The sequence below is a fragment of the Gasterosteus aculeatus genome, chromosome 20 (assembly GCF_964276395.1).
Source record: "Gasterosteus aculeatus chromosome 20, fGasAcu3.hap1.1, whole genome shotgun sequence".
Taxonomy (NCBI): domain Eukaryota; kingdom Metazoa; phylum Chordata; class Actinopteri; order Perciformes; family Gasterosteidae; genus Gasterosteus; species Gasterosteus aculeatus.
The window spans coordinates 16,064,292-16,083,386 of record NC_135707.1 but is presented as its reverse complement, the minus strand read 5'-3'; the positions used below and the strand labels follow the sequence as shown (position 1 = coordinate 16,083,386).

At 43.6% G+C, this 19,095-nt stretch overlaps 1 protein-coding gene across 46 annotated transcripts in view; it reads left to right on the top strand.

The window, feature by feature from the left end:
* The window catches only part of plecb (plectin b), a 97,281-nt gene extending 82,578 nt beyond the window's left edge, over window positions 1–14,703 (top strand). For 43 of the 46 annotated variants that reach the window (XM_078095378.1, XM_078095377.1, XM_078095376.1 and 40 more), the window contains 4 exons: window positions 1,710–5,063; window positions 6,476–13,528; window positions 13,708–13,824; window positions 13,991–14,703. In XM_078095378.1, the coding sequence (XP_077951504.1) occupies window positions 1,710–5,063; window positions 6,476–12,628 (9,507 nt within the window). In that variant the 3' untranslated portion in view covers window positions 12,629–13,528; window positions 13,708–13,824; window positions 13,991–14,703. The remainder of the gene's footprint in view (window positions 1–1,709; window positions 5,064–6,475; window positions 13,529–13,707; window positions 13,825–13,990) is intronic. The other 3 variants (XM_078095412.1, XM_078095411.1, XM_078095410.1) reach the window with 1 other exon arrangement.
* The last annotated feature ends 4,392 nt before the right edge of the window (window positions 14,704–19,095 follow it).

Below are 19,095 nucleotides of genomic sequence, written 5' to 3'. Positions count from 1 at the left end.
TTTCACCCGACCAGCCGGCCAAATAATCAACCGACCAACAAAATTCCCCGCCGATTCCCGAAACGAACGCATGCGCGCACTGTGTGTCACACACAAGCACACGCACACATTTCCCATGAATGTACGGGTGACAAACAGTTCCTTTGCACTGGTTACGCTTGAAACATTGGCGCGCTGTAGCTGATCTATAGGCTTGAGAAGGACTTCTATACGGGATTGATGAGACACCCAAGTTAAGAATTGCAAACTGCAATAATCTTCATGAGGTTTGAGTGTCGTCTCATTCAAGTGAAAACAGTGTTTTATTAAGATTACTTATTCTGCTTCATTGAGACGTTGACATTGATTCTGAATATCAGTGTGAAACTAGACCAAACAAATACAGAGCGCTTCGCTCGCTGCCCCATCTCCATTCATGCTGTGCATTTTGAGGATTAGGAGTTACGGGTTCTTTCTTTCACTAAGATTCTCCTTTCCTTTCGTATCCTTCTGGCCACTTCTCTTCCTGGGGTTAAAACCAAGGTGTTTCAGACTATTGTTCATGGTCGTCAGCCCTCCTACCCCCTAAATTAACACACGTTTTCAAGTTTCACATTATTTTCTAACCCCAATGTTTTTTTTGTTTTTTTTTTGCTCTTGCTTCTCTTAACTGCTTGCCAGTGCTTTGCCATGATGAATGCTTAACTTGTTTGAGCATTAAAGAGGTAAATTATTCAGTGTTTCTACTATTCCCTCTGTTATCCTAACATCTGTGTCTCTCAAACCACACTTTGGCTTTTTGTGGCATATTTATTTCCTTGCTTTCACTGCAGCCTTTTCTTGAACTAGGAGCTTCCAGACTTCCTTACTCTCGCTGTGTACTTAGTGATCTTTTAAACCCACGTCACAGGGCTTCTTGCACTTCCTGCCTCTATAAAAGGGTTCCGTTGTTTGAACCTGGCCTCCCTGGCTTTATGGTGAATTAAAGAACCCAAGAGTGCCCGGATGAGACGTTTTTTAAAATCTCACCTCAAGTGAATGAGGTGAAGCAGTCAGTTGTTGTTTTTAAAATACAGTTTTATCTGAAACAACAGAAACCCACTTAAAAAACACAATAGATTTAGAATAAAAATATACAAAAATGAAATAGCGACATAAACTACGTGTTGAAAATAGCCCTACTTACATAGAAATGGCTTGTCCCTTTATTTATGCAATACATCTTGAAAAAAAGTACTTCATCAAACAATTTTCAATTGAAACTAAATTGTACATATAGAATATTGTATTGGAATAACAATTATGAGGCCGTTTTGAAAGTTAGAAGCAGCTACAGTCGCATGCCATATGCTTTTCTTGCTGTGTTGTGAAGTGATGTTTTGTTTCCATACATTCATTCATTCATCCCCGTCATCCGTTGTTTTCGTAAAATTGTCTTGTCATTCATTTTTTAATCGCATCTTGAATTAACAATCACTTTGATTAATGTGCATCTAATTTGTGTCCAGTGATTGACCTTTTGCCTTGACCTTTGAGCTAACCTTAACATTAACATTGCCCAGGTAATACAGTACATTGAACCGCTCTCATTCCGGTGTGATTAGGCTGTGATTACCGTAGCAATTACAATTTTAATCCACACCCTTTGAGCTGGTTAATGTACAGTCCTACCTTTAACAAATCATGCTTGATTATAATCTTTTCTTTACCATTTGCCTCCACTAATGCAGAAAGCTGCAAAGAAACTCAAAGCAGAAGAGCAGAAAAAAATGGCCGAGATGCAGGCTGAGTTAGACAAACAGAAGCAGTTAGCTGCAGCTCATGCAAAGGCCATTGCCGAAGCTGAGAAAGAGGCTCAAGAGCTGAAGCTCCGGATGCAGGAAGAAGTTAGCAGGAGAGAGATTGCTGCTGTAGACGCAGAGAAGCAAAAGCACAACATCCAGCTGGAACTACATGAGCTCAAAAATCTGTCGGAGCAGCAGATCAAGTCCAAAAGCCAACAGGTGGACGAGGCTCTTCATAGCAGGACCAAGATTGAGGAGGAAATCCACCTCATCCGGATCCAACTGGAGACAACAGTCAAACAAAAGTCCTCCGCCGAATCTGAACTAAATCAACTTCGCGAAAGAGCAGCCGAAGCTGAGAGACTCCGAAAGGTCGCCCAGGAGGAAGCCGAGAAGCTCCACAGACAAGTCAACGAGGAGACCCAGAAAAAGCGTGCGGCGGAGGAGGAGCTGAAACGCAAATCTGAAGCGGAGAAAGAAGCTGCGAAGCAGAAGCAAAAAGCTCTGGAAGACCTGGAAAATCTCAAGATGCAGGCCGAGGAGGCTGAAAGGCAAGTGAAGCAAGCCGAGATTGAAAAGGAGAGACAAATCAAGGTCGCCCACGTGGCGGCCCAGAAGAGCGCCGCGGCCGAGCTCCAGAGCAAGCAGACCTCCTTTGTTGAAAAGACCTCGAAGCTGGAAGAATCCCTCAAACAAGAGCACGGCGCCGTCCTTCAGCTGCAACAACAAGCAGCCCAACTCAAGAAACAACAGGAGGACGCCGTGAATGCCCGAGAAGAGGCGGAGAAGGAGCTCGAGAAGTGGAGGCAAAAAGCCAACGAGGCCCTCCGTCTCAGACTCCAGGCTGAGGAGGAAGCTCACAAAAAGAGCCTCGCCCAAGAAGACGCTGAGAAACAAAAGGAGGAGGCCGAGCGTGAGGCTAGGAAGAGAACCAAAGCTGAAGAGTCCGCCCTCAAGCAGAAGGACATGGCCGAGAAAGAGCTCGAGAGGCAGCGGAAGGTCGCTGAGAGCACAGCTCAGCAGAAACTCACCGCAGAACACGAGCTCATTCGCCTTCGGGCCGACTTTGACAACGCAGAACAGCAGAGGTCCCTCCTCGAGGACGAACTCTACCGCCTGAAGAATGAAGTCGTTGCCGCGCAACAACAGAGGAAACAGCTGGAGGATGAGCTGGCCAAAGTGAGGAGCGAAATGGACATACTCATTCAACTCAAGTCCAAAGCCGAGAAGGAGACCATGTCCAACACGGAGAAGAGCAAGCAGCTTCTTGAGGCCGAGGCCAGCAAGATGCGGGACGTGGCTGAGGAGGCAAGCAAGCTCAGAGCCATCGCCGAGGAGGCCAAGCATCAGAGGCAGGTTGCCGAGGAAGAGGCGGCTCGTCAGCGGGCGGAGGCCGAGAGGATTCTCAAAGAGAAGCTGGCCGCCATCAGCGACGCCACTCGCTCGAAAACGGAGGCGGAAATTGCCCTGAAAGAGAAAGAGGCGGAAAACGAAAGGCTCCGCCGGCAGGCTGAGGACGAGGCTTACCAGAGGAAGGCTCTTGAAGACCAGGCTAGCCAGCACAAGCAAGAGATTGAGGAAAAGATCGTCCAACTCAAAAAGTCCTCCGAGGTCGAAATGGAAAGACAAAAAGCCATAGTGGATGACACCCTGAAACAGAGGCGCGTTGTCGAAGAAGAAATCCGAATTCTGAAGCTCAACTTTGAGAAGGCCTCGTCTGGAAAACTTGACCTGGAGCTGGAACTGAACAAACTGAAGAACATTGCCGAGGAAACTCAACAGAGCAAACTTAGAACAGAGGAGGAGGCAGAGAAACTAAGGAAGCTCGCCCTTGAGGAGGAGAGGAGGAGGAGGGAAGCGGAGGAGAAGGTTAAGAAGATCACCGCTGCAGAGGAAGAGGCAGCCAGGCAATGCAAAGCCGCCCAAGAGGAGCTCGCTCGTCTCAAGAAAAAGGCAGAAGAGGCCAGGAGGCAGAAAGAACTGGCCGACATCGAAGCGGAAAAGCAGGTCGTTGCGGCCGAACAAGCCTCCCTCAAGTGCAGTGCGGCTGAGCAGCAAGCCCAAAGTGTCCTTGCCCAACAGAAGGAAGACAGCATCATGCAGAAGACGCTCAGGGAGGAGTTCAAGAAAGCCCAGAAGCTGGCCAAGGAGGCAGAGGCTGCTAAGGAGAAGGCCGAGAAGGAGGCAGCTCTGCTTCGTCAACAAGCGGAGGAAGCAGAACGGCAGAAGGTGGCGGCTGAGCAAGAAGCTGCAATTCAAGCCAAAGCTCAGGAGGATGCCGAAAGGCTGAGGAAGGAGGCCGAATTTGAAGCTGCCAAGCGAGCACAAGCGGAGACCTCAGCACTCAAGCAGAAGCAACAGGCCGATGCTGAAATGGCAAAGCACAAAAAACTGGCGGAGCAGACATTAAAACAGAAGTTCCAAGTGGAGCAGGAACTCACAAAGGTTAAGCTCAAGCTCGATGATACCGATAAACAGAAATCGGTCCTGGATGAAGAGCTGCAGCGCTTGAAGGACGAGGTGGATGATGCCGTCAAGCAAAGGGGCCAGGTCGAGGAGGAGCTCTTCAAAGTCAAGGTTCAGATGGAGGAGCTGCTCAAACTGAAACTCCGAATCGAGGACGAAAATCAACGCCTCATCAAGAAAGACAAAGACAACACGCAGAAATTCCTCGCCGAGGAGGCGGAAATCATGAAAAGGCTCGCGGAGGATGCCGCCAGACTCAGTGTAGAATCTCAGGAGGCTGCACGCTTGAGACAGATCGCAGAAGAAGACCTCAGTCAGCAGCGAGTTCTCGCAGAGAAAATGCTCAAAGAGAAAATGCAGGCCATACAGGAGGCCTCTCGACTTCGAGCTGAGGCCGAGATGCTCCAGAGACAGAAGGACTTGGCTCAGGAGCAGGCACAAAAGCTGCTGGAGGACAAACAGCTGATGCAGCAACGGCTGCAAGACGAGACGCAGGAATACCAGAAGTCACTCGAGGCGGAGAGGAAGAGGCAACTGGAGATTGTAGCTGAATCGGAAAAACTCAAGCTTCAGGTTTCTCGGCTGAGTGAAGCCCAGGCCAAAGCCGAGGAGGAGGCTAAGAAATTCAAAAAACAAGCTGATAGTATTGCTGCTCGTCTTCAAAGGACTGAAATTGACACTCAAGAAAAAATGACTTCGATGGAAAAACTGGAGTTGGAAAAACTACATACCAGCAAAGAGGCTAACGATTTACACCAGGCAATCGCAGGCCTAAAGATGGAGAAGGCTAGACTGAAAAAGGAGGCAGAAGAGCTTCAAAATAAATCTAAAGAGGTATTGTGTCAAAAATGGCATAAACGAGCAGCTTATGTCATTGTTAACTCTTTCTGAAACTAACACCCTTCTTCCTTCATATTTCCTCTCCTCCGTTCTCTGATCATACTAATCATCAAACCACATCTTTGATTTTAAATATATGTTTTTTTTTACAGTGCACTTTTCTCATGCAGATCATATCCCGAATGTCCCCACATATCCTGGATGTTTTCTTCATTTTGAGACATGCTTAAAAAAAAAAGCAATAAAATGCTTCAAAACCTTACTGTGATTAGCGAGAAAGCCTCAAGGGAGGTTAGAGGGGGGGCAATGGGTATTAAAGGAATGTTCCACTGCATCCATCATTGATGATAGCCACATCTTTGTGTATTAGCTGTAGTTGCAGGATGAAAAGACCAATCCATTAGTGGCTAAGAAAATCACCTCATTTGTGCAGCGAAATGCATCAATAGACACGTAGGCCTCACATTCCAAACCCCTCAGTTTATCCATATCCTCTGGTGAAAGATGAGAGAATCTTATATATTTTATTATATGTAATAATACAAAATTTGTTCAATTCAATTTGAAACAACGTATTATTTCATTGGCAGTTTTAAAATCTTTCTAGATATATACAAACACTAGAACCCATCACATCTAGTTCATCATTATCAAAATTGACGTGATGTGAGTGACTTTTCTCAGCTGATCTGTAACAAGCCTGAGAGCTCAACGCACTGCAAAAAGAGAAAATATTTAAAGAGAACCAAAAACAGAAACCCACTGTAAGTGGAGAAAGCAACCAGATTTGGAAACACCAAAAATGTAATAATATTGCCTGGGGACGCTTGTAGTTGCCATGGTTCTAGGCTTGTGGAGTTATTGACAGTTATTGTCATTGGTCAATCGAGTCAGAAAATCAGATAAAATGTAGCAACCTACAAATTCCTTTATTTATTTTTTTATTTACTTTGCAGATTTTATGAGGTTATACAGTCTACAACAAGTAGTTGTGAATTGTGCAAGATGCTGAACTGTGTCTATATCTCTACATACATTACATTCATAAATAATTGAAAGTCACTATCAATCCCATAAATTTAACATCCATGCAGATACATTTCCGTTCAAATGATTCCAGGCAAGACATTTACATTAAATGTCTTGTAAAATGGGATTTAATCAAATAAATTAATTTGTTGAGGAAAGTCGTTATTATGGGTCTTCTGGGTGTACATATATGTTTTAAAAGTACATAGAAGCAAACTGCACAGCAAAATTTTACCAATTTCTTATCTCCATATGCATAAGCAGAGTGCATTGTACAGATTTAACATGAAAAAATTAAATAATTTACATAAAGAAGAATAACATGTGTTCCTCACCTATACAAAAATTGTGACTTACTTTTTCTCTTTTCTCATCAGATGGCTGATGCACAGCAGAAACAAATTGAACATGAGAAGACAGTGCTGCAGCAGACCTTCCTGACAGAAAAGGAGATGCTTTTGAAGAAGGAGAAGCTCATTGAAGATGAGAAGAAAAGGCTGGAGAGCCAGTTTGAAGAAGAAGTCAAAAAGGCCAAAGCTCTCAAAGATGAACAGGAACGCCAGAGAAAACTGATGGAAGAGGAGAAGAATGAACTCCACATCAACATGACTATGGCCCTCAGCAAGCAAAAAGAGGCTGAGAAAGATATGCTTAACCAGCAAAAAGAAATGCAGGAACTGGAGAAGAAGAGACTCGAACAAGAGAGGATCCTCGAAGAAGAAAACCAGAAGTTGCGCAACAAGTTGAAGCAGCTGGAGGAAGCACAGACTGATAAATTCCCTGAGAGACACCTCATCAGTGTCACAACAGTCACAACAACGGTTCCTAATGGACAAAATGCCGGTGATGCAGTAGACAATGTCGAGAAGAGACCAGATCCCTTGGCTTTCGACGGCATACGTGACAAGGTACCAGCAAGCAGACTTCGTCAGGTTGGCCTCTTGTCCAAGAAGGAGTTTGAACAGCTACAAAAAGGCAAGAAAACCGTTCAGGAGCTTGGTGAGACTGACAAACTTAAAACAGCTCTTAGAGGAAAGAATTGCATTGCTGGAATTTTGACACCATCTGACCAAAAAATGTCCATCTATCAAGCATCAAAGGAGAAGAAGATTACTCCCGGCACAGCCATGATCCTTCTTGAAGCTCAAGCAGCCACAGGTTACATTTTAGATCCCATCAAGAATCAAAAGCTTTCTGTAAATGAGGCTGTCAAGGAAGACTTGATTGGCCCCGAACTGCACAACAAAATGCTCTCCGCAGAGAGGGCGGTTATTGGCTACAAAGATCCATACACTGGTGGAAAGATCTCTGTCTTCGAGGCCATGAAGAAGGGTCTGATTGAACGTGATCATGCGCTCAGAGTCCTTGAGGCTCAGCTTGCAACTGGTGGCATCGTCGATCCCAACAATAGTCACCGTGTGCCCAAGGAAATTGCCTACGAACAGGGACAGTTTGATCGTGAAATGAATACGATTATGGAGAAACCTTTAGATGACGCAAAGGGATACTTTGACCCCAGCACTCAGGAACCATTGACGTATTCTGAGCTAATGGCGAGATGCAAAACAGACCCTGACACCAATTTGCTACTCCTGCCGATCACAGACAAAGCCGCCCACTGCTCAAGTATTTACACGGAGGAGGAGACGAAGGATGTGTTCAGCAAAACGACCGTGTCGGTGCCATTCGGACAATTCAAGGGGAAGACTGTCACCATTTGGGAAATAATCAATTCTGAGTACTTCACCGAGGACCAGAAGAAGGACCTTCTCCGTCAATACAAGACAGGAAAAATCACAATCGAAAAGATCATTAAGATTGTCATTACCGTGGTAGAGGAGAAAGAAAAGAAGAATGAGATTACCTTCGATGGTCTGAGAGCACCCGTCCCTGCCACTGAACTCCTGGAATCCCAAATCATTGACAAAGACCTCTACAATAAACTGCACAAGGGCAATAAGACAGTCAAAGAGGTGTCTGAAATTGAGCCTGTCCGCAAAGCACTGAAGGGTACAAATTGCATTGCAGGTGTAGTTATTGACTCATCCAAGGAGACAATGTCGTTCTATCAAGCTATGAAGAAAGAAATGATGAGGACAGGGCTCGCCTTGAATATGCTTGAAGCCCAAGCAGGGACAGGCTACGTGGTCGACCCTGTTAACAACAAGAAGCACACTGTCGATGAAGCTGTCAAAGCAGGTGTTGTTGGTCCTGAGCTGCATGAAAAACTCCTGTCGGCAGAGCGAGCTGTTACAGGTTACAAGGATCCTTACACTGGAAAGACCGTATCTCTGTTCCAAGCAATGAAAAAAGATCTCATACCTAAAGAACAAGGAATCCGACTGCTTGATGCCCAAATGACCACTGGCGGTATCATTGATCCAGTAAAGAGCTATTACATTCCCCATGAGGTGGCCTGCAAGAGAAACTATTTTGATGACGAAATGAAACAAATGCTGAACAGTCCCACCGATGAAACAAAGTGCTTCTTTGACCCCAACACGAGGGAAAATGTCACGTACTCACAGCTCTTCAAGAGATGTGTCACTGACAAGAAAACAGGTCTCCAGCTTCTGCCTCTTTCTAAAGAAGCAATTAATGCAAAGGAGGAGCCAACATACACTGATGCCCAGACTAAAGAGGCTATGACTCAGGCAACAGTGGAGCTGGACTCTGGGCCATTTAAGGGCAGGAAGATGACCATCTGGGAAATCATCAACTCTGAATATCTCACTGAGGAGCAAAGGCTTGAGCTGCTCAGACAGTTTAGGTCAGGAAAGATTACAATTGAAAAGATAATCACTATTATCATCACAATTGTAGATGAGAAAGAGGACAAGAAACGAGAACAGTCCAGCTTCAAGGGCCTCAGAGCTCCCGTTCCAGCAGCCTCGCTGTATGATTCCAAAATCATCGACAAACCAACCTTTGACCTCCTTCAACAAGGCAAAACGACACCTAAACAAGTCAGTGAGAATCCTGACGTGAATAAATATCTCCAGGGCTCTGACAGCATTGCTGGCATCTACCTGGAGCCAACCAAAGAGAAAGTTAGCATATATCAGGCTATGAAGAAAAAGCTTCTTAGACACAACACAGGTCTTTCACTTCTTGAGGCCCAGGCTGCTACTGGCTTCCTTGTAGATCCAGTGAGGAATCAGTGCCTAACGGTCGACGAGGCAGTGAAGTCAGGCCTTGTCGGTCCAGAGCTACATGAAAAACTTCTCTCTGCAGAAAAAGCTGTCACTGGCTATAAAGATCCATTCACAGGCAAAAAAATCTCCCTCTTTGAGGCGGTGCAAAAAGATCTCCTCCTGAAAGAACACGCCCTGCCTTTGATGGAGGCACAGATGGTTAGTGGAGGAATTATTGACCCTGTAAAGAGCCACCGTGTCCCAACAGATGTTGCATATCAAAAGAACATTTTCAGCAAAGAAATGGCCAAGACCCTGTCTGAACCATCTGATGATAACAAGGCTTTCTCATATCCAGAAACGGATGAGAAGGTTACCTACAGACAGCTTAGAGACAAATGCCGCAGGGACCCAGAGACAGGGCTGTTCATCCTTCCCCTCTCCAAGCCTCAGTCTCCAACTGTTGTGGAAAAGACATATCTCTACACAGAGGAGCAAACGGAGAGTGACCTGAACGACACCCAGATTGACATTCCAATCGAGGGCTTTGCTGATAAACCAGTGAACTTGTGGGAAATCATGAACTCAAATTTGCTTCCAGAGCAAGAGAGGCAGAAGCTCTTGGACGAATATCGCTCTGGTAAAATCACTAAAGAGCGGATGATCATCATTATTATCGAGATCATGGAGCAGAGAGAGATCGTCAGGAATGATCCATTTTCATGTAAGACTATAAGGAGACGGATAACAATTGAGGAGCTGTACAATGCTCGCATCATTGACTTGGAGACTTACAACCTCCTTAAAAAGGGCAAAAGGGACATCCGCGATATAATGGAGATGACCACTGTGAAACAGTATCTCTATGGCACAGGCTGTGTTGCTGGGGTCACAACAGACTCAAACTCAAAGATAAGCCTATACCAAGCAATGAAACAAGATTTCATCAAGCCAGAACTAGCCCTGAGCCTCCTAGAAGCACAAGCTGCTACAGGATTCATTATTGATCCAGTCAAAAATGAAACACTCACGGTTGACGAAGCTGTCCGTAAGGGAGTTGTCGGCCCTGAGCTGCATGATAAACTTCTTTCAGCTGAGAGAGCAGTCACAGGATACAAAGATCCGTACAGTGGGAAAATCATATCTCTTTTCCAGGCCATGAAAAAGGATCTTGTTCTGGAGGATTATGCGCTAAAGATGTTAGAGGCACAAAACGCCACTGGTGGTATTATTGATCCAGAATTCCAGTTCCACCTGCCAACAGACATTGCCATGCAGCGAGGTTACATCAACAAGGAAACCAATGAGAAGCTGACTGAAACAGTTAAGGGATTCATTGACCCTGTCAATGATGAGAACCTGTCATATGCAGAGCTGCTCAAGAGATGCAAGTTGCGTGATGGGTTGCGCCTACTCTCCCTGGGAGACAAGAGAGTGATGTTCCAGGGTCTGAGGAAAAAGATCACAATGGAAGAGCTGCTCCGCTCCAAAATCATTGACCAGCAGACTGTCACTGAACTGAATGAAGGTCGTATTTCAGTGGAGGAGGTTAGCAATAGACTATCAAGGTACCTTGAGGGCACAAGCTGTATTGCTGGTGTGTTTTTAGAGTCCACCAAGGATCGTCTATCAATTTACCAGGCCATGAAGAAGAACATGATTAGACCAGGCACAGCATTTGAACTCCTTGAGGCACAGGCATCCACTGGATATGTTATTGATCCCATCAAAAACCTTAAACTGACTGTCAACGATGCAGTGAAAATGGGCATCGTAGGACCCGAATTCAAAGACAAGCTCCTTTCTGCTGAACGTGCAGTCACAGGATACAGAGATCCTTATTCAGGCAAGACAATCTCCCTGTTCCAGGCCATGAAAAAGGGGCTCATCTTGAAAGATCATGGAATCCGTCTCCTGGAAGCCCAGATTGCAACCGGTGGAATCATTGACCCAGAGGAAAGTCACCGTCTGCCAGTGGAGGTCGCCTACAACCGTGGCTTCTTTGATGAGGAAATGAATGAGATCTTGACAGATCCATCTGATGACACCAAAGGCTTCTTTGATCCCAACACTGAAGAAAACCTAACGTACCTACAGCTCATGGAAAGGTGCATCACTGATCCCGACACTGGCCTGGTGCTCCTGCTTTTGAAAGAAAAGAAGCGGGAAACGAAAACCTCATCGAAATCTTCAGTCCGCAAACGCAGAATTGTCATCGTAGATCCTGAGACTGGTAAAGAAATGACTGTGTACGAGGCCTACAGGAAGGGACTCATTGACAACCAAACCTACCTGGAGCTTGCTGAGCAGGAGTGTGAATGGGAAGAGATCACAATGACCTCCTCTGATGGTACTGTCAAATCACTTATTATTGACAGGCGGTCCGGCAGACAGTACGATGTTGACGATGCTCTTTTACGTGGCCTCATTGACCAGAATTCCCTTGATACGTACAGATCTGGAAACTTGTCCATCACAGAATTTGCCGATATGCTTTGTGGGAACGCGGGAGGCTTCCGCTCGCGCACATCCTCTTTTGGTTCCACCACCGGTTCTACCTACTCCTCTCCTATGAGCCCCATACCTTCCATAAAACCCCCTGCAGTCATATGGAATGACCCAGCAGAGGAGACTGGCCCTATAGCTGGAATATTGGATATAGACACACTGGAGAAGGTGTCTATTACCGAGGCCATACACAGAAACCTGATAGACAACATCAGTGGCCAAAGATTGTTGGAGGCCCAAGCCTGCACAGGCGGAATAATTGATCCTACAACTGGAGAGAAATTCTCACTCACTGATGCGACTGAAAAAGGCCTCCTGGATAAAATCATGGTTGATCGCCTCAACCTGGCTCAAAAAGCCTTTAATGGATTTGAGGATCCCAGAACTAAAGTAAAGATGTCTGCCTCCCAGGCTCTTAAGAAAGGCTGGTTGTATTATGAAGCTGGGCAGCGTTTTCTTGAAGTCCAATATCTGACCGGTGGACTTATTGAGCCTGATGTCGAGAGCAGAGTGACACTAGATGAATCTATCAGGAAGGGCACAATTGATGCTCGCACAGCCCAGAAACTGAGAGATGTCGGTGCATATTCTAAATACCTAACATGTCCAAAAACCAAACTGAAAATCTCCTTCAAGGATGCGATGGACAAGAGCATGGTCGAGGAAGAATCTGGCCTGAGACTTCTGGAAGCCTCCTCCCAATCCAGCAAAGGCCTCTACAGTCCCTACAATGCCAGCCAACCTGGATCTGCATATGGCTCCCGGACTGGCTCGAGGACCGGATCCCGATCAGGCTCCAGGAGAGGCAGCATTGATGCTGGCTTCGGCCTGAGCATCTCCTCCTCCTCCTTCTCATCCTCTTCAACTGGCTACACCCGCAGATTCTGATTATCTAGATCTGTTCCTAACAATAGCCGAGGTGTCTAAGAATTAACAGCAATAATGTACTTTACAGTTGTATTTTTCATAGGAAACAAAGTTACAGTAACAAAGCAAATATCATTTATTTATTCATTCTTTCCCGTATGAGATCACAAGAATCGACAAAGCTATTGTTTTTTTCATATAGCAGAAAACACGCCTCATACATGGAGATAAAAGCAAAAATTGATAGATATGCATACCATGTTTTTTTTCCTCAGTACTAATTACTAAGCCAGTTTATATTATTCAGAGCAAAGCATGACATTTCTGCTGTTTTTTAAGTGACTTTATAGTTTTCATTCTACACTTGTTAAAAAGTTGTACACTTGTGCTTTCTGAAACTAATATATAGTACATGTATGTCAGAGAGAGATATTTTTCCAGTATTCCTTTAAAATTTAAGGATATTTGTCTATTTTTTATCTTTCTCGACACACTACTTAATGAGAGGCTGTATGTCGATATAGTGCTAACATTTTTAACAGATTCTAAAATACATATTTCTCATGTTTGTTTAGAGAATAGACAAATTATGTGTAATGTTTTTATTTGAGACTTAACTGGGTAACTAAATAATATACCCGGTAAGAATACACCTGTGAGACGCCACATTATAGGTCGCTACAAGAATACAAAAATAAAACATAACAAAATTCAAATTATTTTACAGCCGTCATTTTTTTGTTGCCATGCCCATTTATATTTAGTGGACTTTTACATCCCTTGGGTTTCATTGTTTTACACACTCCAAGATGATATATATATATAGTAACCATCAGTCAAGTGTTCCTGGGTAATCCCAAGATGATGTCAGACTTCACCCTGCTCTCCCATACAGACCTGCGTCCTGTCCTTTTGCTTCTTGTAAGTTGATTTTTTGTTTTAATTTTTGTTGTCTGATTTTGCATTCCGTAGCCAATATGACGTCATTTATTTATGCTATTCTTTTTCCCATCCCACACATAATGACGTCACTAGGGAACTGCTATGATGTTCTTAATACTGCTGATTGACAGTTTATTTGTCATCTTGGTTTTTTACAGCTGCCTCAGTCCCACAGCCTCCAACATACGAGCACGTACACTGAGTTGGCCGCAGCAAACACTCCTCTCAACTTGGAAGGATTTGTGAGCGCATGTCATCCTCACGCAGTTACACAGGTACAGTCTATAGCTGTTTTTGAAAATGTAGCTATTTTAGTTTATTTTACAAAAGTTGAAGTTTCATCAGTATTTGTGTTGCAATTTTCATTTTATTTCTATTTTTCCTGCTGCATGGTTCAGTTTCTTTTGATTTTAATTCATGGCTATTTTCTTTTATTTCTAGATCTGCCATAGTGTAAATCCTTTCTTTCATTGCACGTCCCATTTGATGAGAGCTGAGTCAACATGAAACCATCCTGGGATACCTTTCTAGGAGCACTATTCATTGTTTTTTTCATATATTTATTACTTAGATGCTGATAGTGATTTTTGTGTGGTCATGTCCTGATTTTTTTTCTTTTTTAGAGAACACTCCCAAACCATAAACACATCTGCATGTGTACTATTTCTGTTAAATTGGCATTAACTGAAGTGGGTCCGCTGAGTATATTTTTGTATTATTTCTCTGTAAATCCAGTCCTACCAAAGTGCTCAAAAGATACACTGACATGTTTAATACTGCAGCAATTTGCATGAATGTATGTATTATATCAAATTAACCTCTGATTTTCTTTGCAAACTGAAAAGCGCTTGATGCTATATTTTGCCTTAAAAATACTTCTGTTTTGTATGTTTTACCTCTTCAAATCTTTTACATGTGTTTTCATCACGTTTTGGATAGCTCATGAATTTGTTTTGCATGTTTTACCAACTTTAGCAAGGATTGTTTGGGATGATAATGAAAAATAAAGACAACTGCAGATGTAGCTGTGCTTAATTCTCGAACCAACGGGTTTGTTATGCTTATGGGTTGCACTTTGAATGGTGTGGGGAGTGGATTATGTTTTAAGTTCTGACTATTAACACTACGTTGTAAATAAATATGCTCTGAAGAGGCCCTCGTGTCATTCATACATCATCATCAATGCATACTCTATACTCAATGCATTTCAGAGTAAAATATGCTTTTTTAGTGCTGCTCTCTTAAATAACATATAAGAGCCCTAATGATCACTAGAAAACCAAAGTAAGACACTTGTCGTAATGCGTATTTCCAAAACCTAAATGACAACGTTAGAGCACAGTAGTTGTAGCATAGCTAACATTAGGGTTTCTACGGCTGTTTTGGGGAAAAAAAACATTTCTGTTTGAAGTACCTCACAGCAAATGTGATCCGCATCAGCAAAAGTATGGTAATATGAACTAATTTATTGTTGTTCAGGCTATTTAGTCAACAGTGTGAATCCAGCTTTGTTATAGGATAATTATGCAAAGAGAAGTTACAGGTGACCTTCTTTCACATACTGAATTTAGAAGGACACTATCTTTTACCTTATGTTTGCCTTCTTTACTACGCTGCATCAGTCTAAACAGTCCTTCGGGGGAAAGCAGTAGTTGACCACATGAGGGCAATGTTACACCAACCAACACTTCTCTAAGGAGGCCGTGAATCAGGTCTGAGCTTAGTCCAACACCTGCTATCCAAGTGATCATATTTTGAACCCAGTTAAATTTAAGTGTGTCTCGCTTTAAAATAAGCACATTATTCTGATAATAATTTGAAATCACCTCTCCATTGGACATTGCTGGAATGCACGTGGATTTACAGCCAATGTAAATTAAGATCAGAAGCAGAAACGCTTTTTGCTCTATGTGCCGACATTAGCCGCTGGGTTCGATGGCGGAGCCTCCCAACACAAGAAATGGACCATTCACCTCCCAGAATTCTTCGACCAGCTCCCTTGACTACTCTGATCTGACCCTGTCCCTCCCAGCGCTGCCTGCGTCGGGGGTTGGAGACGGGGAGGTAAGAACACAGAGACCAGCGTACAAACACGTGCATCATCATATCAACGAACTGTTGGACAAACAGTGTCAGCTCAAGCAGCTGGAAATACCAGTAAGTAAAACACAGAAGCAAAGATGATTTTGTCTGAATTCTCTCCTGCAGGATGGAAGAAGTACTTTGTCTGGACCGCTATCACCCACATCACAGGATATGAGATATGGGTAGGCTTATTTATGAAATGAACATTCATCCTTGTCATGATATCTTACTTTCATCCATGATTATTTCATGAATTAAATCATTTGTATTTTAAATGGCCAACCTGAAATAAATACTTATTATGTGAATTATCAGCACTAATGTCCCATCGCACATGTGGATACTTTTTAAGAAAGTATTGCAATACAACTTGACTTTTGAAAGTGGCCACCAACAGTCAGATTAAAATAAATTCACAGCTCATGACGACAGTAGCTCAATTGTATCGGCTTTGTAGACCGGTGAGTCTTTTGCCAACAACACAAAGACATAGCTGGTATGAATTGTGAAGGGAGCAGAGTGTAAACCATCCAGTTGAAACATACTGATACAAAAAGCGTAGGTTCCTAACCAGTGGGCAGAGAGAGAGCACATGTCTCCCTAACGAGATGTTTTTCCAAGCCCTGATTGTATTCTCAAAGGTTTTCTTTTACCTCCGCCTGCTGTAGTTCAAGGCCTCGGCTTTGCTGCTTGTCCCGTCTCCCTGAATTCTGTTACTTCCTGTCGTCACGAGTAGGAATTTGCATTCAGAGTCCTACTGTTATTCTCCAAATAGACAACCAAACCAAAAGACAGTTCAAAAAAAGAAAAACATTAAGCTATCTCTTTTTAAATGGAGTAATAATAAGACAATGTTCATAGATTGTTTGGTTTGATTTTCTTGTAACTACATTGTTACTTTTGAAGTTACTATTTAATACATCTGATTTGTTTTCTGTTTTAGGAGGAACGCGGAAGACTTGAGTGAATGGCGGTGTGAGTTCAGGGGTCAAATCACAGCACTGAGAGAGTGGCTGACGAGTATGGAGATGAGGCTGCCTCCTCTGGACCAAAGGGTTAGTTGAGTTAGCTGCCTTCTGTTGTCTCTCGGCCTTCATCACCATTTCCCAATCTATTCAGAAATTCCAGCCGGAACCTGTGTGGTCTTTTCCCGCTCCTGCTCCTGGACGCCGTGTCCCTCAAGCTGCTGGCCAGCTTTCCAGAGGGCAGCTCCAAAGATGTTGTCTCCTTCTTCTTTATTTTCAAGCGGAGGCATTTTCTCTTTCTCAGTCTCCTCCAACAGGAGATGTTTGCCTCCTTCTAAGGCAAACATCTCGTCGCATCGATCCAACTGCGCGACACCGACGGTACAGCCGGCACCGGGCTGGGTAGTGAGTGGCCCTCAGGTTCTAGCTGGGTTTTCTTTCCTTCCTTCCAGGCTCTCCTGCCTCTCCTCTGGTTGAGTCAAAGTCCCCTGCACTTGATCCAATCCACGAGCTGCCTTCTCCAATGTTGATGAGTGGATTCTGTGATATGCCTTTAGTGTTCCAGCCACACACACAAAAACAAGGCTAAAAGATGAATCATCGTATAGGATTTTGAAATAAAGGAAATATAGTTAATGACTCCACATTAAATTGAAACACGACAAAAGTTTCCTGATACATTTGAGTTAATGTTGTTGACAGTAATATTGACACTGCCATTAAGATCAAGATGAACGCTACTTGCAGCCTCACATTTTTTGAGTTGTTGGTTATTTGTCAACCAATACATTTAAAATAGTTCTCTGTAACTTTAAATAATCCCAACTAAATAAAAAAGAAGAAAATGATAAACAGATACAGATCAGTATTAAATGACAAACATTAAACAATTATTGTATTGTTATAAGTATTTTCCACCATCTAGCATGGTTTCCAGCATCTTGCCATTTTCCATAGAGCAACATCATAACTCCTTTGTGGAGATCCATGCAGATTGACTGAGATTGTCTCAACAGTAAAACATGGGCCCAGTAAAGTAACAGGTTCAAAACCTAAACAGCAAAGTGAACCACCGAGTCACGCTGGTGAGGGAACAAACACTGAACTTAATTGAGCATCGCTAAAAAGCAGAAAGGGACTGTGGAGTTTTTTTTCAATGTCCGACATAGTCAGACTGATACTGAGGTGGTCCTCCTTTGCTCGTGCAGGGAGACTTCTTTAGACCACAGAGGGGCCGAGGAACCAGGCTCCTTTGTGCCTCGGCTGGACGGCCGGTCTAGCGAAGGGCTCGGCGCTGGAGGCCCTCTGCACACATGAGCACACACGCATAAAAGACATTACACTCAGATGGGTGGAAGGGCCAAGAGGGCAGGGGAAAAAAAAAAAGGCAGGATCGTTGGGGTGAGACTACGGAGGCTTTTATTGATCGCTAACTTTTGATTTGTTCATGTACCATTTACAGCAATATTTGAACAAAGATTTGTCGTTCAAAGCTTCAGCCAGAAATTATATTACCAGCTAGGTCAAAACAACTGTTTGGGCAAGTACTTAACGACAGGCTTTAATTACAACGAAATAGCTTGATTACTTATATTTATGTAATTGTGGTGTCGGCAGGTCAGCAGGTTTGCCAACAAGTTAACCGTAGCAGTGGCGTCGCTATTGTCAGGCACCGTTCGTGATTGATTGATTAAACCTGTTGTGATTAGGTTCCTCAGCTTTGACGGCACGAATCAGATTACGTATTTCCCAAAGCACACGTAATCTGAGAAATGTTTTCTAAACGTTTGGATTACTAAAGAGATTTTGATTGGTAATTGCTAATCAGTACAATAAAAGGCCACTAATATGTCTCATCTCATGCTCATGCACAAAAACAAAAACACACAAACGCACAAAAACACCAACCTGTCACTCCTCCGTAGTGCAGCAAGTTGGTACGGTAATCTTTATTCAAATATTCTTAGTGAAGGGTGTCTGCACTTTCTTCAATGAGCTGGGAATCAGTTTTGATAAAAGGGTCACAAAGTTTTTATTGTGACAGTAAGAATTGATTTTGGTTTATGTGGTCCATTGATGTAGATGCGTTCCATCGTCCTAACGGAACGAGCTGAATTGATTTTATGGTATAAATTGACAACATACGTTGTGTGTTTGAACTGCATGACCGTTGAAGGAATCCACTGATTGCCAAGAGAAAACACTCAACAGGGAATGTTCTCAGAAAAAAAAAAAAAACGAGTCTGTGTCACATTTAGTCTCCGTCTGAATAAAGCCACCGTTTCCCTGGGGACCGACGTCTAAGATGCACAGGCATGTCCTACCACGTCGTGAAAGCTCAGATGCTTTGGAGAGCCGTCGTCTGACCCCCAACGAGAGTGTGTGAATACAGCGAGTGTCTTTTTCATCTTAACCATGCCTTCATCACACTGCATCCGACCACAGACCTTTGTCATGGTAATCCTCTGAGTCTGCTGCACTGCTGGTTTCAGTCTA